This window comes from Stenella coeruleoalba (genome assembly GCF_951394435.1).
Source record: "Stenella coeruleoalba genome assembly, chromosome: 2".
NCBI lineage: Eukaryota > Metazoa > Chordata > Mammalia > Artiodactyla > Delphinidae > Stenella > Stenella coeruleoalba.
In genome coordinates this window covers 41,087,819-41,112,691 of record NC_137147.1, presented here as the reverse complement: position 1 = coordinate 41,112,691, position 24,873 = coordinate 41,087,819, and the positions used below count along the sequence as shown (strand labels likewise).

The window sequence follows — 24,873 nt, the reverse complement described above, 5'->3', positions numbered from 1 at the left end:
AAAAAGAAATAAAAGGAATACCAATTGGAAAGAAGAAGTAAAACTGTCACTGTGTGCAGATGACACGATACTATACATAGATAATCCTAAAGATGCCAGGAGAAAACTACTAGAGCTAATCAATGAATTTGGTAACACTGCAGGATACAAAATTAATGCACAGAAATCTCTTGCATCCCTATACACTACCAAGAAAAGATCTGAAAGAGAAATTAAGGAAACAATCCCATTCACCATTGCAACGAAAAGATAAAATACCTAGGAATAAACTTACCAAGGGAGGTAAAAGACTTGTACTCAGAAAACTATAAGACACTGATGAAAGAAATTAAAGATGACACAAACAGATGGAGAGATATACCATGTTCTTGGATTGGAAGAATCAATATTGTGAAAATGACTATACTACCCAAAGCAATCTACAGATTCAGTGCAATCCCTATCAAACTACCACTGGCATTTTTTTTACAGAACTAGAACAAAAAATCTAAAAATTTATATGGAGACACAAAGACCCCGAATAGCCAAAGCAGTCTTGAGGGAAAAAAACGGAGCAGGAGGAATCAGACTCCCTGACTTCAGACTGTACTAGAAAGCTACAGTAATCGAGACAATATTGTACTGGCACAAAAACAGAAACATAGATCAATTGAACAGGATAGAAAGCCCAGAGATAAACCCACGCACCTATGGTCAACTAATCTATGACAAAGGAAGCAAGGATATACAATGGAGAAAAGACAGTCTCTTCAATAAGTGGTGCTGGGAAAACTGGACAGCTACATGTAAAAGAATGAAATTAGAACACTCCCTAACACCTTACACAAAAATAAACTCAAAATGGATTAGAGACCTAAATGTAAGACTGAACACTATAAAACTCTCAGAGGAAAACATAGGAAGAACACTCTTTGACATAAATCACAGCAAGATCTTTTTTGATCCATCTCCTAGAGTAATGGAAATAAAAACAAAAATAAACAAATGGGACCTAATGAAACTTCAAAGCTTTTGCACAGCAAAAGAAACCATAAACAAGATGAAAAGACAACCCTCAGAATGGGAGAAAATATTTGCAAGTATATCAACAGACAAATGATTAATCTTCAAAATATATATAAACAGCTCTTGCAGCTCAATATTACAAAAACAAACAACTGAATCCAAAAATGGGCAGAAGACCTAAACAGACATTTCTCCAAAGAAGAAATATAGATGGCCAAGAAGTACATGAAAAGCTGCTCAACATCACTAATTATTAGAGAAATGAAAATCAAAACTCAATGAGGTATCACCTCACACCAGTTAGAATGGGCATCATCAGAAAATCTGCAAACAACAAACGCTGGAGAGGGTGTGGAGAAACGGGAACCCTCTTGCTCTGTTGGTGAGAATGTAAATTGATACAGCCACTATGGAGAACAGTATGGAGGTTCCTTTAAAACCTAAAAATAGAATTACCATATGACCCAGTAATCCCACTACTGGGCATATACCCAGAGAAAATCATAATTCAAAAAGACACATGCACCCCAATGTTCATTGCAGCACTATTCACAATGGCCAGGTCATGGAAGCAACCTAAATGCCCATCGACAGACGAATGGATAAAGAAGATGTGGTACATATATACAATGGAATATTACTCAGCCATAAAAAGGAATGAAATTGGGTCATTTGTAGAGACGTGGATGGATCTAGAGCCTGTCATACAAAGTAAGTCAGAAAGAGAAAAACAAATATCGTACATTAACGCATGTATGTGGAACCTAGAAAAATGGTTCAGATGAGCCAGTCTGCAGGGCAGAAATAGAGACACAGATGTAGAGAACAAATGTATGGACACCAAGGGGGGAAAGTAGCAGGGGTGATGGGGGTAGTGGGATGAACTGGGAGATTGGGATTGACATGTATACACCAATATGTATAAAATAGATAACTAATAAGAACCTGCTGTATAAAAATAAAATAAAATTCAAAAATTAGAAAAAAATTGTGCAAGATATATGTTTTAGTTTTGAAATGCTTTGGAATACCACAGTAGACTAGGTGTTAACTAATTCTACTCTTCTCCCATTGTGGAAGTCCTTTTTACCACATTTGTAACAATGGTCAACTAACTTTTATGTGAATACCTGAATGAGTGTCAGTGAGCTCACTGTTTCATGAGGCGAATGGTTTCATTGTTGAACAACTCTAATTGGTACGGTTTTCCCTCACGTTTCATTCAAATCTCAGACCTTCTGGACTTTCCATTCACAGTTCGTTAGAGAAAAAAAGGAAGACTACTTCTTTCACAATGTTAGACCTCCAAATATTTGAGGATAGCTATTGTGTTCTTTTAAAGTTATCTCTTGGGTTTCCCTGGTGGCGCAGTGGTTGAGCGTCCGCCTGCCGATGCAGGGGACACGGGTTCGTGCCCCGGTCCGGGAAGATCCCACATGCCGCGGAGCGGCTGGGCCCGTGAGCCATGGCCTCTGAGCCTGCGCGTCCGGAGCCTGTGCTCCGCAACGGGAGAGGCCACAACAGTGAGAGGCCCGCGTACCGCAAAAAAAAAAAAAAAAAAGAGGTTAAAGTTATCTCTTTTCCAGAGTAATCATCCCCTGTGAAGCTGGGCTGTCACTCGCCATTACTGTCAGATTTCCAATAGTTCAATACCCGGTCATCTTTCTGACATTACTCCAGTATATAACTGCAGCTCTTAATATGTCAGACTCTGAAATTTAACACAGATATGGAATGACAATATGGAATATGAAACAACTATGGCCTCTTTTGATTTTGATTTATACTTCTATTAATAACATCTAAACTTGCATAGATTTTTAAAAATATGCCTCAGTACATTATTGACTCATATTTGGCTGTGATCAATTCATCAATTAAACCCCCTCGGGTATTTTTTACACAGCTACTGTTGTACCCTATCTCATCTTCCCTTCTTCCCATTCTATATTTGCAAAGTTGACTTTCCTAAATATAAAACTTTGCTTTCCCTGTCAGTTTCATTTTATTAATTTCAGTTCACAATTCTACATTATTCAAGATCACTTGATTCATTTTGAATATTGAGTTTTGCGGTCTTCTGAATGTGCTTTTGCTCTAAGCTATGTGTCACCTAGAACTCTGATGAGTATATTTCATTTGTCTTCACATAGTCATGTGAAATACTGAGATGGAAAGTCGTGGAGTCAAGGGCAGAGTCCTCTGTCACATTACTGCACCTTGCCCAGACGGATATTTGATGGATTAATGAACATCCCTAGGGTCTACTATTTCAACCTTCTAGAACTCTACCAGTTGTGCTATCACCTGGACCGTACATCTCCATTTTCTCCTCAAGGACACCAGGAAGACTTTTCTAGTACTCCTTCTGAAATCCAAATTCTTGCTGGCTAGAGCAAGCTGTATGATCCCTCAGTTTAGTGATCACAGAACGATCTGAGTATTTACCTACATTTTTACTAATTCATTCTGGAACTTTGCTTGAAAGTAGGCATTCGATTCATCAAAAGGTAATTTCTAGAATCTGTTTTTCTCATTTGAAAATCAGGACAGCTCTTGCCCAATTTTAGACTGTTTTACCATCCTAGAATACAACTCACCTGGACGTGGAGAGTTGTATTCACTTGAGGCAGATTTCTTATTAAGTTTTCAGTTATTTAAAGATTTAATTTCCTCTAAAATATTTATTTTACCTTTTTAAATTTGTCAGCCTTCAGAGCTGGAAAACTGAGACACAGGAAGGTTAAATGACCTGGACAGGTTCATCATCCACTCAGTATAGAGAAGGGAGGGGCACCAAGGTCTCCTGACCCAGTCTGGGACTGTCCTCCACATCTCTCGTGAACTGATCTCTAAGCGGTAGGAGGAGGATGATCATGATCATGATCATTGAATATTTATTGAGTGCTTCCTATGTCCAAGTAAGAGTAGTTTATAGATGTTATCTTTTCAATGTATAGATAAGGAAACAAGCTCAGGGAGTCAAATAACATGCATAATGAACTTATATAGCTGAAAAATGCCAGAAATGGACTCAAACTAGTCTGATTCCAAAGATCATGTTCTTAACCGTTTCACTAAAAGGGTGTGAGTTCTTTTGGTGGAGTTATTCTAGCATGGAATCAGAATTTCAGAGGTTGAAGGAGCCTTAGAGGTAAGATCCCACCAAGAAATCTCCTTCAAAATTTAGTGTCAGGCAAAACAGATTCTTTTGAAGAACTGCTGTTTCCTCCTTTCTGGTAACAAGAACTACGTAACTTCCCCAGTTTCTCTTTTAGTTCTTAGCTTCCTTCCACTTCTGCCATGTGAGGACACAGAGAGAAGTCTGCAGCAGAACCTGACCATGCTGGCAAGGGCCCTCATTTTAGTAGCTCTTCGTTATCCCCTCCAGGTAAGACCAGTAGTTTCCTTATCTCCCTCATTTTAATATTTTATGCAACTCTATTGTCATCCTTATACTGTCTTATAGTTATTTCTTTACAGTTTTGTCTTTACAGTTTTGTCTGCACCTAAAGGCTGAGAGCTCTGCTAGGATAGGATCATCTCATTCCTCTTTATACTCTGTGCCTGTTACACGTAGTTCCCATAAAATAATAAGTGTGTCTTTTTTTGGAAGCAAGCAACCAATCAGTCAAATAAAAAATTAAGAGATGTGATTTGTTCAAGATCCTCAAACTAAGTATTGGACGACTGAGCACTGAAGCTTCTATCTTCCAGTTTCCAAGCTCCTATTCTGGTGTTCTTTGCTGTAGTTCCTAAACACAGTTCTAACTGCCAAAAAGGCACCTAGGGAGTTCATTAAAACATAGATTACAGGACCCTTATTCTAGGAGTTCTATTTCCATAAGCCTGTTGTACAGTTTGGAAATTCATATTTTTAACAGGTTCCCCAGGTTTAGTAAACCAAGTTTCACATTATACCATGCTGCCATTTCTTAGTACAAAGTAATGAATATCCTCAATTTGTTGATTTTCATTAGGTATTAGTTGCATTTGTGTCCAAGTTGATAATTTCAGGCATTTTGAAATGTGCTACAGATCTGATACAGATCCAAATTCACCATGAATTTAAGAGGAAGAATATAAACAATACACAGTAAAAAACAAAAATCTTTATATACTTTAGGAGAGAACTGTAACTGATGATATGCAAATCAAATAGCAGAGGAACTTTAAATTGCTTGTTTTTTTCTTATTTGTTTTGTTTTATACATCTTTTACTATGTAAAATACTTTCCTTGAATTCTGACCATCACCTAGGTCTAGCCACATGATTCTAAGATTACTAGAGAGAAAGTCTAGTTTTTTGAGACATGTATTTGTAGTTGAAGCCTAGGTCAGCTTTTGATTAAAACAAAATCTTGAGTAATAAGGACAACATAAAAACTATCATTTTAGATGAAGACATATCTAAAAACACTAATTTAAGAATTAAGGAAAACTACTAAGTTAATGACCATATTAACTGTAGGTACTTATAACTGGAAGCTTTATCTCCTAATATATAAAGTAGCCATAAAGTAGAGTCTATTTAAGACTCAGGTTTGGAAAGCAATGCTGTTAATAAAATAAGAAAACACACACACTTGTTGAGTTGAAATGGTGTAATTTAAAATGTAACAAAAGTTCTAAAGATTAAAAAAAGTTTTGGGCTTCCCTGGTGGCGCAGTGGTTGAGAGTCTGCCTGCCGATGCAGGGGACACGGGTTCGTGCCCCGGTCCAGGAAGATCCCACTGGCCGCGGAGCAGGTGGGCCCATGAGCCATGGTCACTGAGCCTGTGCATCCGGAGCCTGTGCTCCGCAGCGGGAGAGGCCACAGCAGTGAGAGGCCCGCGTACCGCGAAAAAAAAAAAAAAAAAAGTTTAAAAAATAATTTCAATGGTTTAAAAAGTTAGTGATATTTACTGTTTAGAAATTGAAAATGTTAACTTAATTGTTTTTATTTTGATCAAACTGTTATAAATTAATTTCACTATCCTGAATCAGGCTATCAGGCTTCTTTCTTTCCTCCAACCCATCTTATTCCTGGACATGAGCCAGTGCCCAGATAGAGCTTAATATCATTCATTCATTAAAATTCATTTCATTATACCTGAAATAAACCACTGAAAGTTTTGTTTAATTGGAAGTTTTAAAATTCATACTTAATTTACGAAATAACATAATTAGGAAGGGTGTGAATATAAGCCTCAAATAAGTGAATGATCATAAATCAACCTATTATTTTCTTATCCTTTTATTATTCCTATCTAATCCAGTCAAACGCCTGCCTAAGGTGGTCTCTCCTTTTTATAAATTGCACTATGTAACTTACTTTGCCACAACAGCATTTATGTGAGTCCTCACAAGTCCCAGATATTGGTCAATCTGTGCCTACAAAGAGGAAGAAATCATGAGTACATCCAAGGTTCACAAGGTCAAAACTTAACATGAATGTTTGACACTACATAGAACTTACCTGGTGCTTAACATACACTACAGGTAGAGTAAACATTGAAACCACAGCTGGGATGAAAAACAAATATAGTATTAAAATTGAGAGTTGTCAGTAAGAATAAGCTTATAGATACATTTTTATATAGTCATGTGATATTATGACATTATTTGCAGTAGCCAGCATTCTAGCTAAAAGATGGCAGGACTAGTTCATAAGGAAAACAAAAATATGCTGAAGCCTTCATGGATATTAAGTCATTATTCCTGGAATGAGGGAATGACCTCCTAAGAAGAAAATGAACTTCTACACATAAATGCCATTGAAGCAGATATATATTTGAAGCCAAATAAAACCAGTTACAGTTGAAGAAAACTTCAGATTAAGAAATTCATTATTACTATGTAATATACATTATACTCTTTAACTGAACTATGATGGTCGGGGAAATGCTTTGGACTCAGAATCTGGCATTTGTTGCTAGGAATCCATCCAAGTAAGCTAATGGCTAACAGCCTAGGAAGCTTTATGCTCACAGAACGTGTGAGGGGAGACATAACATACTTGTCTGTCCTTACCCATGAGCAGCAGGGTCAAGCCATTGAAGAGAGCGCCAACGTAAGTCAGGAGCCACATCAGGACTGCAAACTAAAGAATGAAATGATGATCAGAGCTTCTAAAACCATCGTGACAGATAAGAGTCTCATTTCATTGACTTTTTTAGATTAAAACTTGAGGCAAACTACGTCATGGTTTCAATAGAAAATGTAAGAGCATTTAAAGCTCATCACAGAATTACTGAAAGAGGATCCTGTCTTTACTTCTCTCCGAACGCTTTGGATCTCTCTGTTGTAAGATTTGAAGGACTCAATGAAATAATAATCTAGGGCAGGGGTCAGCAAACTGGCCATTGCCTGTTTTTGTATGGGCCCACAAGTTAAGAATGGATTTTACATTTTGTAATAGTCAAAGAAAATCAAAACAGGAATAACATTTTGTGATATGTGAAAATGATATGAAATTCAATTTTCAGTATTCATAAACAATGTTTTATTAGCACACAGCCACAGTCATTCATTTACATATTGTCTTTGGCTGCTTTCTTGCTATAATGGCAAAGTTGAGTAGCTGCAACAAAGACTGTGTAGCCTGCAAAGCCTTAAATATTTACTATATGGCCCTTTATAGATAAGGTTTGCTGATCCCCATTCTAGCCCACAATTTTTACATTACAAACGTCAAGAGAAATGTCACCTTAAAAGCCCTATGGTAAGTAATTAAAATCGCCCTGCTATCTCTTTTTTAGTCGTTACCTGCCAAGACATTATTCCAGTAAAGCACCTTGAGGGTTAAGGCCTCATCACTCACTTTCCTTCTGCTCTTTCTTCCTCAGTTATGGAGCAGCCCACGGGAGACCCCTCCCTGGTGTGTACAAAGTGCTCTCGGGGAACGGGGAACTCAAAACATCCTTGCCTGGGCTCCCACCCCTCTGCTCATGGCCCTGTTGAATCATGATTGATTGACTTCGGTTTTACATGTAAGCCACGGGGTGGTCATAGCAGCTTGTTCAAAGAAACCTGATGAGTTCAATGATGGCACCAGGAATAACACCCAAGTGCCCAAAGTCCTCTACCCTCAGGGGTTCAGTCTCATAGCCCACATGTCTTATTATTAGCAGAGTCCAGCATTTCAAAGGAAAAGCATATATATTTTTTACATTCCCTAAACTAGATTTTTATTTTTAAAATAATTTTAGGAAATTGAGGAATTGAAAATGGTAAGGAGAAGCAACCTGGGATATTGTAAAAAGTACAGAACTAGAAGCTGTGTGACCTGGGTTTGATCCCAGCTCTATCAGTGACTCACTTGGCAACCTCAGGCAAGTATCTTAATCTCTCTGAACCATAGTTCCAGCATCTGTAAAATGAGGGGATTAGACTGGATGAGCTCCATGGTACTGTACAGCTGGAGATTTGCTGACTCTAGAATATAATTAGCACTTGTTATTTTATTCTCCATTGTGTCGCAGTTTATAATGGTACACCGTTAGGGAAAATAAAACCAAGACCGTCAAACGGAACATCTTAAGCAATCGTACTTTTAAGGAATCCACCAGGTCCTGGACAAGGAAGAGCCTTCTCAGTTCTTTAAGCGTGTTGTTCACATAGAATTGCAGGCAGTCTGTGTACTTCTGAATCTGCTCCTGAGACAGCGTGATCTCAAGCTCCAAGTAGGCCCTGTCAACAAAGGACCCCCACAGAGAACTCCATCAAAGGGAATCCTGAAACAGCGAAGTTTTCCTTTTCCAACCCTGAGGATAACAGCCCGGTCATCCTGAAGGATTCATGCCAGCCAGAAGGCTACAGGGCACCACACACACACACAGCCAGTGCATTGGGGAACACAGGAATCACGGCACTTAGTGGGGCACTCTGACTGCTTCTGTCTCCCATAGGCAACATTACAGTGTGAGCTGATAATTCAGAGCAACTGGCTGAGAACAGAGAAAAGTCAATCCAAACCAGCTCATTTGCTGAATTCTCTGTATATCTCTGGCCCACCAGGCAATTGTGAAAGTCTTCCTTTCTTCTTGGCTGCATGAAGATGAATTGTCTTTTTAAATAACTGAGATATCTGAAAATCCTAGCTGCCAATTATTATCTGTCATCAAAACTCTAAGATTTCATATTTAAATTCTGGAAAGTACTTTCAGGTTTTATCTAGAGAACTCTGAAAATGCAAGGAGCTGCACCATATTAAAATGCTCACTGGTTCTAGTAAGAATGGTATTTTTAGTAATTGCATTTTCCATTTGTTCAAATGGTTAATTTGAACTCTTGGGTAGATAAACTCTTCAAGTATATAAAAATCAATCCATCCTCCTGCTTTGGCCATTTCCCCCCTTCCCCAGGCCCATCCTCTCTCTCTCCTTCCCCCACTCTACGATGTTGTCTATTTTGAGGATATTTCTAGAGTTTTTAAAGTGCTCACCTAACTCTGAGGATTGAGAAGAAAAGAGTAAAACAGAATTTGGCTTGAGTTTTAGAGAATTTATGTTTATATGCTTGGCTTTTTAGAAAAAAATAGAAAAACTGATTTGTCTAGATAATATGTTTTGATTCAAAATGTACTGAGTTATATATTCCTTTTGCTGATAAAAACAATTCAGCCAAAGGGGTGTTTTACATTTTAAATGTCTCCTAATGGAAGATAAAGTAGTTGAGCTAATTACAGTTGGACTCTTGGTCCTACAACTGGGTAGTTACAGAAGAAATAAGAGAAGTGAGAGATGAGTTCTCAGTGTAACTTGACAGGCTTGGATCCAAGAACATGGCAGAAACCAGCCTCTCTCAGATGGCTAAGGATAGGGGCTGGGGCAGGGCAGGACTCTAACAGTGTGGATACTGGTCACAGGCTAGGGTCACTGAAGTAGGCATAGTGTTCACCCTGGTAAAATAACACTCCACTTCTCCATTCTTCCCACTTTTGGGATGGGAACATGTGTAACCAAGTTATGGCCCAGAAAACCCATTAACTCTGCATTAGAAGAAGGCCAAATACATCCCAAGGGTGAGAAAGATCAGACTGTAACTATGTTTGACACTGAGGCCAGGAACCAGAGGCTGGGAAGAGAAGTCTGAAACATGGCATTTTCCCTTTTGTCAACAAGGCCCCATAACACAGGAGTCTTTTCCCTCTTTTAAGAGCCTGGTGCCCTGACACCTTGATTCAGCTGACTGGTGAGGGTGAGCCAGGAAGGATTCAGAGGCATCCCCAGTGAATTACTGGGGCTGGCTCAGAAGCCATCATGCAGCAGTATCTACAGGTCTCATTCGGGATGCAGAAATATCCGTCAGTTCCAGGAGGTGAGGACACCTGTAGTGGGGCCTGCACTCTGGGGCCAGCACCAGGTGAGGGGGTGACTCTGACAGTCAGTGCTAAAATACCTGGGGCTTACAAGCTATACTCACAACTAAATTGGGGTGGAGTTAGGGAGCATGCAGCTGGAAGTGCTAACATCTCCCTCTGCCACATTTCATATATCCTCTTAATACACTGCCTTAAAAAAATCCTCCTCTTCAGTGTTCATTCTAGTAAGACTTCCCCTGTATAAAAATATGGAAGAGGGTGCATAATACTGTTCACGAACCTTGCATCCCTCAGAAGTTTGGCCCTTTGATTTTAAACTTCTGGAAAGAGCAGAGAAATAAAAATCCAAACACTCCAGTCCTGGCTCTGTGCTATTTACTGCCATGTGACTTTGGGCAAGTCACTTTACTTCTTAGAACCTCTGTTTTTCCATCTGTGAATAGGGATTATAATGTTCTGCCTTCTTCAGAGAGTTGGGAGGAATAATTGTTGAAACACTTCAAACTATAAAACATTGTATACATATAATGAATTATGATTATTATTAGTAATAATATAAAATTAATATTAAATATAAATTTAATGTTTTCACATTTCATAAATTAACACACAAGAATTTATATTATATAAATTATATAAATTTAAATTAAAGATAAATATTTAATTAGTAGTAATAAAGGGTTACTTTATTACTACTAATAAATCAGTAAAGGTTAGAATAGAGATAAATGAGTTTGTTTTAGAAATTTAACAGAAACATTAGGTATTAAAAGAGAGAGAGCATTAAAGGAGACTCTATGAGGCCTGTTAGGTGTCAGAGAAGCACAACCCATAGTGCACAGGAGCTGAAATAGAGGCAGACGAAAGAGCCACGTGAGAGGTGGGGCAAGGGCTGGTCTGGTGGGGGCACTCACTTGAAAGGGTGACCCTCGTCGGTTTTCTGCACAGCTTGTAAAACAGACTTGTAGATGCGGAAACTGATGGTGGCTGAGAGCGCAGCAAGGGCCAGGTAGGCCACGACACTCACAACGCTGAACTGGGTCAGGGAGAAGAGTAGCAGCAGGAAGCTCCCAAACACTATCCCCGTCTGCTTGATGTCCCTCCAGTACAGCAGGTCAATAGCTGTAGGGAGGAGACACACATAACACACACCAGTTAACACTGGCAGTACCACTGGGGGAGCTGTTGCAGCCCCTTCTGCAAAGCCACAGTTGCTACAGGTTCTCACCAGCTTTTGGATTCCTAAACACAGATGAACAGACACAGCGCTATTCCCAGAGCACTTACTGTCATCCCATTTTGCTTTGGAAGAATCTTTTCTATCCCTGAGGTCAATCAGTAAATTCACAGATAAGAATAGGCTGTTGAACCTCCAGTGACAATATCTCTCTGAGTGAATCTCAGTGGGCTACATCTGTACAGTGGCCTTAATTATGTGACTTTGAAACAAGATTGAAAATTCAGAGGACTCTGTGAAGTACCTGTTTGCTTCTTTTGGATGGCATTGATTGTACGCATCTTGATGCCCTGCTTACAATTCAGTGTCTCAATGGTGGCCCGTAGATGAGCACATCAGTCGTACACATGGCCCTGCTGCTGACAAGGGGCAGCAACAAGGAAAACAGAGGTTCTGGAGAAGTGGAACCTTCAGAAGCATGGCAGCAGGTCTGGGAGACCCCAGCTAATGCCAAAGGCTTCTGAATAGAGATATGGTCTGCCTCTAAAATGTGTAAAACTGGAGGGTTAGTAGCTTTCTCAAGAATACCTGGAATTTGGATTAAACCATTTTGTAATCATATGATTTGTTCACTTACATTCTTGTGACTTAAAAAATCTGGAATCCAAGCTTTAAAATCTACATCACACCTATCATTCAGTTATTTGCCTCTTTCAACTCAGAAACAAAAAATTAAATTCAAAAGAATAAAGCCATGGTGCTTCAAATATGATACAAAATGGAAATATTTTAAATATTCCAGTCACTAGATTATGAAAAAAGCATAGAAGACTTGTTGAAGAATGTATGCAAATTTATTCTTCAATTAGGCAAGTAACAAATGGTTTCTTTCTTTTCAGGCAGAGAAGAGTAATCTTTGGGAAGACATGACACAAGAAACCCCTGGGCCCCTGAGGGTAGATGACAGAAGTGGGAGAAGAAGGGATCTCCACAGAAGCCTTGCTCCCCCCTGGGTGTGAGTGGCTCTGGAGACAACAAATTGAGGTAAGCCTAGGCCTAAGTCTAGACCAGCAGGCCTAAAGGCCCCTGTGGGCTAGGAGCCTCTTAGTATTTATTCTGTTAAGTGTAGGGGAGTGGGGAAGGAGAATAAAAAGGAGACTAAAACATCACCATCACCTGCAGTGTTACCTCTTCCACATTTGCTCATTTATTCAGTATTTATTGAGCAAGTACTAAGTGCCATGCTTTGTGCTAAGTGCCAGGTATATCAAAATAAATGAACTGTTTAAAAAAGAAAACATATGTAAATAAATAAATTGTAATCTTCTGTTTTATGATGCCCACAGATTCCCATGGCAGACACGTTTAGAAATAAACACATTATAAGACAGCATGATCTGTGCTATGGGGGTACACAGTGCTAGGGATGGTAGGCTTACCCATCTGAGATGATGTAAAGGGGCACGGAGACACTGCAAGTAGTTTTCAGGCAAAGAGGAGACAGAATTTACTATGTTCAAGTGAATCCCCACTTAACAAATTGCATAACACCTGTTAAAAATGATGTGGCCTCTAGAAAAAACCTTCTGAATCTTTGGACCCCTGTTCAAAAAGCCCAAGAATGGCAGGCACAGGTAGGGGCTTCACTAGAAGAAGCTGTGGGCATAGAACATTAACTGTTAACTAAGTAACGTTAGTTTGGTGTAGGGTAATTACACAACAGGTCTTTCAATCAACTTGATAAAATTGCTGGAGGTTTCTAATTGGGAAGTCAACAAAAGTTGTATCTTAAAACATCAATGGATGTTGATTCTGGGTACTTTGTGACATGATTCTCTACTTACAGATTCTGAAATGTTCAAAGCACTTTCAGATATTAGTTCATTTAAACCTCACAATAAACTCCATTACACAGGTGTATAACAGGCAAGGAAACTAGAAGTTAAGAAACTCGCATACTGACTATTTAATAGGAGAAACAAGATCAAACCCTAAGTTTGATGTTTTCAAAAAATGTTGCTGGGCTTCCCTGGTGGCACAGTGGTTGAGAGTCCACCTGCCGATACAGGGGACACGGGTTCGTACCCCGGTCCAGGAAGATCCCACATGCCGCGGAGCAGCTGGGCCCGTGAGCCATGGCTGCTGAGCCTGCGCGTCCGGAGCCCATGCTCTGCAACGGGAGAGGCCACAACAGTGAGAGGCCCGCGTACCGCAAAAACAAAAACAAAACAAAAAAAAACCCAGTTGCCTCTCGCATGTTATGTGGTTGAATGTTAACTGTCCCCCAAAGTATGCAAAATTAATTTGGGGCAACTTGATTATATTTCAATCTGCTTCCAGAGCTAGATATTTATAGTGATTTTTTTTTTGGTAAGGGCAATCAAGTCATTATCAACAGTAAACAGTTATTGGTCATCTGTTTATTTAGTAAACACAGGAATGAAGAGGTCATAACATTTTGTTCCTGCTTTTATGTTAACTTAAGATCTAGATGGGAAGACTGAACATTCTTTTTTTTTTTTTTTAATGCTGCATCAATGCCAATATACCTTGTGTTGTCAGAGGTGGCAAAAGTTGAGTTCAAAGAAGGGACAGTACTGGAATTGATGAAAGAGGTTGTGGGATGGTTTGAGAATGTGGCTAACAATTTGTTAAGGAGATGGGGTGGATACAGGGAAATATTATGAAGGATTAGTTGACAAGAATGGTGACTAATTAGCTGTGGGAGAAAGGAGGAAGAACTAATTAAGGGTGAAAGCAACATTTCAAAGCTGGGTGACAGAGTGATTAATATCACTGACAAAAATAGGAAATCTGAGGGAGAACTGGTTTGGGAAAAAGCTAACACTTGTTTTTATACCTCCAGGTTCTGCTGTGATGACATCAAGCAGGGCATCTTGACACAGCCTGGGGCAGAGATGGGACAGGGATCACAAATGAGATGTAACTGACAATTACACACAATACTTATTAATTTTTTAGAGGCTTGGAAATAAAATGATTTCTTTTTATAGGCTTTGTCACAGTAGCCCTGAGTTAAAACGGACAGTAATATCCATGTGATATTCAGATGGATATGTACAGTAAAGAATTGGAAGTGCAGGAATGGCATTTAGCTAAGAGGGTTGAATATTTACATTTGGGTGTATTCTGAGTAGAAATGATGATTGAAGCCATGAAAGTAGAGAAAACCTCCAAGAGAGGAGAAACTAACAGATGTAATAAGGGATGAACCATAGTTAAGGATTCAAAGGATTGAGTAAAGCTGTAAAAGGAGTCCCGTCTGGGTATTAGAAAGGGTCCCACAAGAGTGTTGGTTAGGGCAGTCAAGAAGAAGGAAACTTCCAGAAGAAAGGGGTTGGCAGTAAAGAAGAAGGAACCTTTCAGAAGGGGTAGGCTACAGCGTGGAATGCGGTAGATGCAATGAGGGAAATGAGAAAGGACCACTGGTTTTGAAGACTGGGGAGTCACTCAGAACTGGGGGGAGAGTGGTGTTAGGTGCTGGTGAGGATGGAAGCCCTACTGTAAAGGTTTGGGTCAGTGGTGGGAAGTTCAAAGTAATAAAGAAGATGGAAAAGAAAATGGTAGTTTTGGGAGTAGCAACAAGCAAATCTTAAGGTTGAGCAAACCTGGGAATGTTAGTGAAAAGGGAGGAGTGAAGATCCCCGAAAAGAGAAGATATTTGTTTGAGCAAAGTCTCAGAGAAGGTGGGGAAGGATGGGATCAGTCACAGCTCTTTCTTTTCAAAGAAGGAAAAAGAATGACAGGGTGGGGAAGGATGGAGAAACATTTCGTCAAAGTATTGGTGTGGCTACAGATATATGTTGAGGTGGATAGGGTATAATATCAAGTGGCTCGGGGTAGATTTATTCAAGTTTTCCCTGGAAAATGAGTCATGAGGTCCCCCTGAGACTGAGGAGAATAGGAGTAGAGCTTGAAGAGATTAGGAGAGGTCCAGACCTGCGCTGTTCAATATAGTAGTGATGAGTCACAGTAGCTACTGAGCACTTGCAATGTGGCTAGTCTCAATTAAAACATATTGCAAGTGTAAAGTACATGTCAGATTTCAGACTTAGTACAAAAAAGGACGTAAAAAAGTATCTCATTAATGCTTTTTATATTGATTTTCTGTTGTTGAAAGGCTAATACTCTAGATATGCTGGATTAAATACAGTGTATTATCAAAAGTAATTCTACCTGTTTCTTTTTACTTATTTTTTTAAATAAATTTATTTATTTTTGGCTGCATTGGGTCTTTGTTGCTGTGCGTGGGCTTCTCTCTAGTTGCGGCAAGCGGGGGTTACTCTTTGTTGTGGTGCTTGGGCTGCTTGTTGCGCTGGCTTCTCTTGTTGCGAAGCACAGGCTCTAGGTACACGCGCTTCAGTAGTTGTGGCACGCGGGCTCAGTAGTTGTGGCTCTTGGGCTCTAGAGCGCAGGCTCAGTAGTTGCGGCGCACGGGCTTAGTTGCTCCGCGGCATGTGGTATCTTCCCGGACCAGGGCTCAAACCCATGTCTCCTGCATTGGCAGGCGGATTCTTAACCACTGCGCCACCAGGGAAGCCCTCTTTTTACTTTTTAATGTGACCACTAGAAAATTTTTAATTACATATGTGGTTCACATTATATTTCTATTGGACAGCGCTGATCTAGAAAAATACAGTAGGACTCAAAAAGAAATTAATAAAAGGGCTTCCAGGAAGTAAAGAGGATTGGTTAAAGTCAAGGATCTCTGTGGATCCAATCAACAGGGTTAGAGGTTGGGCGTTCTGATCTGTGGATTGTGGGGCTGGCCCAGATTTGTGAACTGGCATGGTTAGAGGAGTCAAAGATCCAAAAGGACAGAATTGAAATGAACAACCTTGGGCTCAGGCTGGGAATGACAAGCAGTGAAGACCTTTGGGAACTAACGCATTGGGAGAATGGCAAGGGCTGTGTGTGGCCCGAGTGCCGGCAAACAGCCTGAAGCCCTGATGATTCAGTGGGAAGGGTAGGAAGTGATGAAGTGTGATCACAGAAGAGAGTTTCTGTGTTCCCAAGCTGCTGTATAAATGCTGATTTTTCACATTTTAATTTTGCTTAGAGTGATGTAAACTTGTGTAGGAAGCTTTATAGTATCTGGTCCAGAAAAATGGGTATTTGAATAAAGCTTCCTTAGAATCCAAGTAAAAACATAAGTATCTCTGTAACTGCGGCAAATTATCACAAGTAGCCTTTGGATACAGCAGTAGATAGCTTGTCTCTTTCAATATCCTCCTAATACAGGAAGGCTAGGTGAGAGTTTAAACAGCTGAGTACACATTCACTAAGCATACTCACTGGGACAGGTAAATTACTGTATTGCTTTGCCAATTATAAAAATTAAATTACTTTGCTAAAAACCAAGGAGCAATGCAATGAAATGGGAGATCCGTATGTTCTATCAATCTAATAAATAGACTGGGCTTGCTGAGCTCATCCTTGTCCCCAAACCACATGTGGGAGCACACTCTGCAGCCTGCCTGGGGCTGACTTAGCGGGGTGCACTGGCAAGATTTGGCAGATTTGAAGAATCCTAATCTCAAATGCTGAAATCAGTGCTACTCTTATTTCCATAATCCAGGCAAGAATAGAATAAAATAGAAGAGGTGATCCAAGGTTTGAATTAATACCTAAATGGAAATAAAATTCAATGTCAAGTTTCTAGAAAGAAAGCCCTTTGCTGCAGTCTAAAGTTTTTTGGATTGGGACATTATTTTAAATGTATTGAATTAAATGATCCAATAGTGACTCTAGCATTCAGAAAGTATACCAAAAATGTATGAATTGAAAAGACAGTGGTGCAGCTATTCATATTTTATTTATAAGGCAAAATGTGGGTAATATATAAAATGGCAATAAATTGTGCACAATTATCTACATTACTGCACCATATTCTTAAATGTATTTATTTATATTTCATCTTGGTCCAAAAAAGATTTCAGGCAGCATTGCACCACTTGCTATGTGACAAATTAATGCTACTTTTTCAAAGGCCAAGTCAGAAAAGAAAATGTGTGAAATTCCTGTTCACAAATGATACCAGCATTTCATCAAAAGAAGTGCTGAAAAATGATATGCTTTGACTTTTATGTTTACTTTTCAGCAAGCCTCCAATAATTTACTACCTTGTGAAAAGGATTACAAGGCTAGAAAACCCTCAGTTCTTTACAACTCAGTGTCTAAAGCAGTGATAGAAAAGTCCATTACTCTGATTTTTGTTAGGCAAATAAAATATCAGTACAAAAAGTTAACAATAATAGTAGTAACTTTTTCTACTTTATTCCCTCATTTTGCCATCAAACTAGAGAAACATAATGGAAATAGATGTAATAAAATACTTTAAACATACAGAGAGACCTTCAAAGATGACATGTTCTGGTCAACTAATCCATAAGTTTCATTTGCCATGAAACAGTCTCCTACATAAGGTAAAAATTTAAAAGGTAATCCAGGAGCCCTGAGCCCAGAGAGGAAATTGCTAGAAGGCACTTTTGTAGATAAGACTCTTGCAGTGATTCCATTTTCTAGGTCCTTCCTTCACATCTTTTAAATGCAGCCCATCTGACTGTCAAGAGAAAAATGCCAACATTATTTTCTAGACGGTTAAGTAATTCTGTGGATGTTCTGAAAGGGAATATATGTTAAGCCTGGTGCTCTGTGTAGAGAGTAAAAGAGCACAGCATTTAACCCACACAGACGATCTTCTACTCTAATCAGCTTTGGCAGAACAATGAGAAATGGAGGATTTTATTGCCAAAGCCACGGCTAGCAACAATCTCTGGGACTTTTATTCCGTGGGAGACAAAAGCAAACATGTTCTTCTAATGACTATCCTTCAGATTAGACTGATGGCATAAACTACGTTTATACTCATGAAGGATTTACCATTTTCCTGGGTTTAACAGCTGAATGTGATTCCTGTTTGCTAGTTCTAACTACTAGGACCATATTCCATGCTGTGAAATTAACACAATGACGCTTAAGCCATTGTCACCTTGGTAGAGTAGGCCTGGCCAGGAAATGAACCAGTAAGGCCCAGTATTTAAGACTGGGTGGTCAGCCTCTCCTGCTAAACCTCCAGCAAATAGGCTCGTTTAGGATTAAAGGAAGACACGGCCATATGGAGAGAAAGACAGGCTTTGGGCACATGGTAGTTGAGGGAGGCACATAGAAAGATTTTCAAGGTATTGAATAATGAATGTCTTTGTGTGCTTTTTCTTTCTTCAATAAGCTTTCTGACTGGATCAAAATACAAAACTGTTCATTGGTTGGTTTGTATGTCATAATTAGCCACAAAATCTTAAGTCTGGGCCATACCTTCTTAAAAATCCATCATTGTATTGGAATAGAAGGTAGACTGCTGTTGGTTCTCTCGTTTTTAAAGAATATATTTTAAAATTTTGACAAAGACCATAATGGCTAAAATATTTCTTGAACTAAAAAGATATATAAGACGAGGAAAAGGAATAATCTCTCACGGTAACTTCGTTCTGTTCAATAAAATATTATGTCCTTCCTGACCCTTATTATCACTAGATTTGATCTGCAGTTTGGTGAAATGATTCTGAAGGCAGGAGATAAAATATGACTACATGTGAAGTATGCCCATTGTGAAATGGGTGTAACTGCAATAAATTCTAAACATAAAAACCTATTACATTTGTATTTTTTCTTTTTTTCTTTTGATTTTTTTATTTTTGTCTGTGTTTTTTTTTAAACTTCTTTATTGGAGTATAATTGCTTCACAATGTTGTGTTAGTTTCTGCTGTATAACAAAGGGAATGTATCAGCTGTATGTGTACATATATCCCCATATCCCCTCCTTGTTGCTGTCCCTCCCACCCTCCTTATCCCATCCTCCCTATCCCACCCCTCTAGGTGGTCACAAAGCACCGAGCTGATCTCCGTGTGCTATGCAGCCGCTTACCACTAGCTGTCTATTTTATATTTGGTAGCTTATATATATCAGTGCTACTCTCTCACTTCATCCCAGCTTACCCTTCCCCCTCCCCGTGTTCTCAAGTCCATTCTCTACTTTTCATTTGTTCAACATTGAACAACATTGTTCACCAGTTTGGGCAAAGAACTTGTAAGTAATGCTTGAATTATTTCCCCCCTTTGGCAACACAAGAAATAAGGAAGAATTTAAGGATTTTATCTTGTGAAACGGTAAGATAATTGCTCAGATTTAAGTTTATAGCTCAAACATACTTGGGGGAAATAGTACTCTATACTTCTAAGTTCTAAAACTCCTAACAATTTTATTTTCTTATTTGAAATATATGCTATAAATTTAGAATACAATGATAACGATCAAGGTTTTAATGTAGTTAGTATTATCTATCACATAGGCAGAAGATGGCTTTTAAAGAATTATTAATGTCACATTCTTAGCTTTCAAATTGTGAGCTTAATTGTAAGGTAGTCATGTTTCTTTTAATGGCTGTGTGTACTTTCATAAGAACTGAAAAGGTGACAATATGTAAATATTAATACATGGTCAAATATGCACGCCACTTAGGACATCAGGTTGAGAAGGATGGGAAATTTGGTGGTGATGTAAATTTAATTAGCTTTCATTAGATTTTAGAATTCTATTTTAAGTGAACTTAAAATAGATCAATTCACAGATTCTGTTCCTGAATTTATTAATTATTCTAAAGAGGAAAAACAATTGAGTAAAGAATATAATTTCAAATACTATAAGAAGAAAGTGGGAGGGAGGTAAGGCATCATTTTAAAAATGATGAAGAAGGAAGGGCCTGCAGAAGACAGAAGATTTCATCCAACCCCTATTGATGTATGGTACTCATAATTAACGCTTTTGTGATGGCATATCAGGAATATTATTGGTTTTAATGAAAGAAATATTAGTTCATGGAACTATGAGAAAAACCATAGATTTGAAGATGTGGATTTAGCATGGCATTTCTGTCAATCTTTCTCATCCATGGTGGCTCTTCCTTTAAAAAAAAAAAAAGGGCTTCCCTGGTGGCGCAGTGGTTGAGAGTCCGCCTGCCGATGCGAGGGACGTGGGTTCGTGCCCCGGTCCAGGAGGATTCCACGTGCCACGGAGCGGCTGGGCCTGCGCGTTTGGAGCCTGTGCTCCGCAGCGGGAGAGGCCACAGCAGTGAGAGGCCCACGTACCGCAAAAAAAAAAAAAAAAAAAAGACACTGCAGAGAGTCCATCTGTACAGTCTAAAACCACAACATGTAATAAAAAATGATTCTAACCTATTGATATTTATCATAGTCTTTTTCTTAATTTTAGTAAGGAATAGCTCGTAATGTAAAGAAACATATATATTTGAAGTTCAGCAATTCTTTCATGTCAGTTTCTCCCATTAAATTATTTTAAATACTTTTTGAGATATGTACAATCTTGTTTAATAAAAGCTGTTTTTGTTCCCTACCTAGTTCTACAGATTCATTTTATATGGTATACAGATATTGGAAGATATTCAGCAAATACTAACATTAATTAACTCTAGGTGGTAGGACTTTGGGTGATTTGTGGCTTTCATTTGAAACTCTTTGTAGAAATGGAAATTTTCATAATGTGCATGTATTATTTTTAGAAAACAAGTAAGGCCATTATTCTACTCCCAAATTTTGAAATATTCCATTATAAAGATTCTCTTGAAAATGAAAATACATTGTGAAAAAGGAGAATTTTATTTTTCAATGGAGTAATACCTACGTACGTTTGGTATATTATCTGTACAATGAGAATTTTGTTTCGTTAAAAAAAAAATCCCTAGATCCTCAGCTAAGCCAGTTTTCCCATCAGACCTCATTACAATCTGCAGAGAGGGAGTTTGTAAATGCAATTATTTATGCTGTAATGTTTGCACAAGTATTCTAATAATACTGAATCCAAGTAAATCCTTGATAAAAGGTGGGATTGGTCTGCCTTTATGTCTGTGTGATAAACTGTCTTTATTAAATGCCATTTTCAAAATACAAGCATTTCTTTCAATTCCTGTGGCTACAACAGACATTTCTTCTGTGTATTTGGGGAGGCTTGGCCATTTTGAACTAGCACCTTTGAGAACAGACTACCCTCAAGAGTGTTTCCACAGAGAACTGTAGGCCAGCATAAAATTTTCAAAATATTTTATTTTCTAACAAAATCAGAAACATGTAAGATTATATTCCTGGAAAGTGTTTCACCCTTCACTATTTTACAGGCATGGGAACCTGTAAGTACAAAATGCTGCCACGTGCAGTAAAGTGGGAGCTGACCACTAGCCTCAGCCCCCCACATTGCCAAGTGTCCTGCCCATGAACTTGTCATGTACAGCGATATCTGGAAAACAGCAATCTTTGGAGCACAAGTGAAATGATATGGATAAGTGGTTCTAGTCAAACTTTGTTCCCCTGCCTTAGTACCATTTGGATTCAGGTAGTATAGTAAAGTGGTTAAAAGTGTAGGTTTGGGGATCAGACTGCTCTGCGTTTGGGACCCACCTAAGTCTTAGGGCAAATTACTGGCCATCTCAGCCTTAAAATCCTCAGTTTCGTCCTCTATAAAATGAGAGTAACACAATAATCTCAGGAAGATATGAGATTAAGATATGTAACAAGAGTTTAGGACAATGACCAACACATGGATAATACTGATGGAGAATTTTTTTTTTTTTGCGGTACGCGGGCCTCTCACTGTTGTGGCCTCTCCCGTTGTGGAGCACAGGCTCCGGACACGCAGGCTCAGCGGCCACGGCCCACGGGCCCATTCGCTCCGTGGCGTGTGGGATCTTCCCGGACCGGGGCACAAACCCGTGTCCCCTGCATTGGCAGGCGGACTCTCAACCACTGCGCCACCAGGGAAGCCCTGATGGAGAATTTTTAATGATGAGTTGATGATAGGGATGATGACAACAATGGCATAAATTGGTCAAGATCACTGCCTCAACTGCTCAATTTTGCTTTGTCTTTAAAGAGGTAACCTGTGTGAAAATATCTTTGAAGGTGAAAGGAGAGTTCACTTTCTGTAACTCAGCATTAGTGAAAGAAGTAGTGAGCGTTGAGATAGGAAGAGTTCTGGATTCGCGGCCAGAGTCACCTTTTCATTACTCAACTTGCCACTTATCGAAAAATTCTGGGCGAGTCACTTAACCTCTTTGAGCCTCATGTTGTTCAAGAGTAAACTGAAAAGCTCAAATGATAAGATGTTTGGCAAAATGAAAAGTATGTAAATTGACGGGTTATTAACACCCCCCATTACCTAGATAATTCACATTTTTAGAAAAACCATTGAGGAAGAAGCCATCTACTTCGGAGGCAGATGGTAAAACAGCAAGAATCAAGGGGCTCTGGGGTCAGACAGCCCTAGGCTTGAATCCAGCCTCTGGCATCACCAGCTGTGTGCCTTGGCAGAAGCCTCAGTTCATCACCTGTAAAATGGGATAATAAAACAACTCACACATCATAGGATTCATGAAGATTAAATGCAATGATGCGAGTAAATCACTCAGTAAAAGTGCCCAATAAATGTCAATATTTAATAATAATAATAGTAATCTGAAGATTGCCACGTTTTATTAGCTTATTGTCTTATTTCATCTTCACTGAGTAGATTGGGCTTTGGTTTATTAACCAATTGGGTATGAGTATCATTTTTTTAAACTGGGAACAGAATGTGTGTAATGTAGTATAATGTGGACTTTAGTCTCTCTTTAAACATTCTTTTCTACAGCTAAAATCATATATATTAGTAAAATAAATATAAGGTTCCTTTTGCATGTATACTACAGTTTTTAGGATGCATTGTATTAGTTTCAGTACAGTCTTCATGACATATCCAATGGGCTGCAAATTTCTCCATGGAACTGTTTAACATGGAGAAAACAGAAACTCACTTTTATTCCCTTTTCCAAGCAAAACTTTCACTTCTTAATACCTTCAGAGGACATTATCAACAATGTTAATACTTACTTCTTTTAACTGCATTCACAGCTGCTCCTTGATCACACCCATTTCATCCTTTGTATACTAGACCTTGCTCTGCTGGTCTATGGATTGGGCTAAGAATTATTACACATGAGTGGCTTCAACCCTGATTATGTATTAAATTCACTTGAGGAGCTTTTGAAAAATACTGATGCTTGGCTCAACTGAATCAGAACCTCTAAGGGTGGGGCCCAGGCATCCTTCATGGGTTTTTAAAACTTCCCAGGTGATACTAATATACAGCCAGTGTTAAGAACAACTGTTTTTGATAATGAGGGAACTAAAATGAAGATACACTGAAAATGCTAAACAAGAATCTTACTGTAGATTTTAGTTTAGGTGAAAGTTCTCCTAGTAGGGAGAAACAGGAATAATTTACTTATTATTTCTCTTTTATGCCTATAAACCCACCCACCCAGTTATTAGTTAATTTTCAGGATAATGGCTTTGTTCTATTTGACAAAAGGAAATCAATGGTACTGAACACTATCAAAGGTCACAGAGTAGGAAAGACCCTCAATGATCCTGAATCAATCTTCGTAAGCAGCTGTATAGTGGAAATGAAAACGATTGTCTTCAATGGACAAATTATGGCATTTTGTGTTATTTTCTGATTATAAATGTCCACATTTTTTAACCTCCCCCCCAGTGAGAATGTCAACTGAGGCAAAACACATAGGACTGTGATGAAATAGTGTCTTACATCTTATACAAATAAGGCAGAAAATCTGCCACTTTTGGTACTTACTTTTGGTAAGAATAGAGGAAATCCATAAGCATAGTCTAAAAACCAAGTTTGTTATGTCCAACTAAACTTGGTATTCTTTCAAGCCATAGATGTATGCTGAGTGTGTATACGGAATAAACTGGCTGAGTCTAAACACATAACAAGAATGAAATGTTACCAAGAATTTTCACAGATGCCTCCTGTATAAAACATATGCTAGTTCATGTAGTTGACATCATTCTCTAAAATTATGCCCCCTGAATGGCCATACATTTCTTATTTCCTGGCATTTAAATTTATTAGGTTCATTTACTTACTTTTGACAGTTGTATTTCCAATAGGCCCAAATAATTTGAACTAGACTATTGTATTTTATGTCTTAGCCACCCAACCAACAAATAAGAGACAGAGAAAATATGTTCTTAATTCTGAGGTTCATGTTTACTTTTTCTCTGCTTAAAAGATTTACCAAAGAAAAACTCCTTGGGGCATTAAAGATTAAAAGACATCCCATTCTTTCTATGATATAACATTACAAGAGGAAGATGCCAGGTTTAAAAAAAAAAAATCAGCTCCTGCTCCAGTGTATTCTTGGCCCCCTGAGGGATGCTGCAACCCTGCAGGTTAAGTCAAACGCACCTTCTTCAGAACCATATTTGTTAAATATTAAAAGACACTTCATATTACAAA

At 38.7% G+C, this 24,873-nt stretch overlaps 1 protein-coding gene across 4 annotated transcripts in view; it reads right to left on the bottom strand.

Moving 5' to 3' along the window:
- Positions 1-24,873, bottom strand: part of RTN1 (reticulon 1) — a 239,981-nt gene that overhangs the window by 7,309 nt on the left and 207,799 nt on the right. For all 4 annotated transcript variants that reach the window (XM_079914444.1, XM_079914445.1, XM_079914446.1 and 1 more), the window contains 5 exons: positions 11,224-11,431; positions 8,538-8,676; positions 7,018-7,087; positions 6,464-6,510; positions 6,320-6,378 (listed from right to left, as the gene is read on the bottom strand). In XM_079914444.1, the coding sequence (XP_079770570.1) occupies positions 6,320-6,378; positions 6,464-6,510; positions 7,018-7,087; positions 8,538-8,676; positions 11,224-11,431 (523 nt within the window). The remainder of the gene's footprint in view (positions 1-6,319; positions 6,379-6,463; positions 6,511-7,017; positions 7,088-8,537; positions 8,677-11,223; positions 11,432-24,873) is intronic.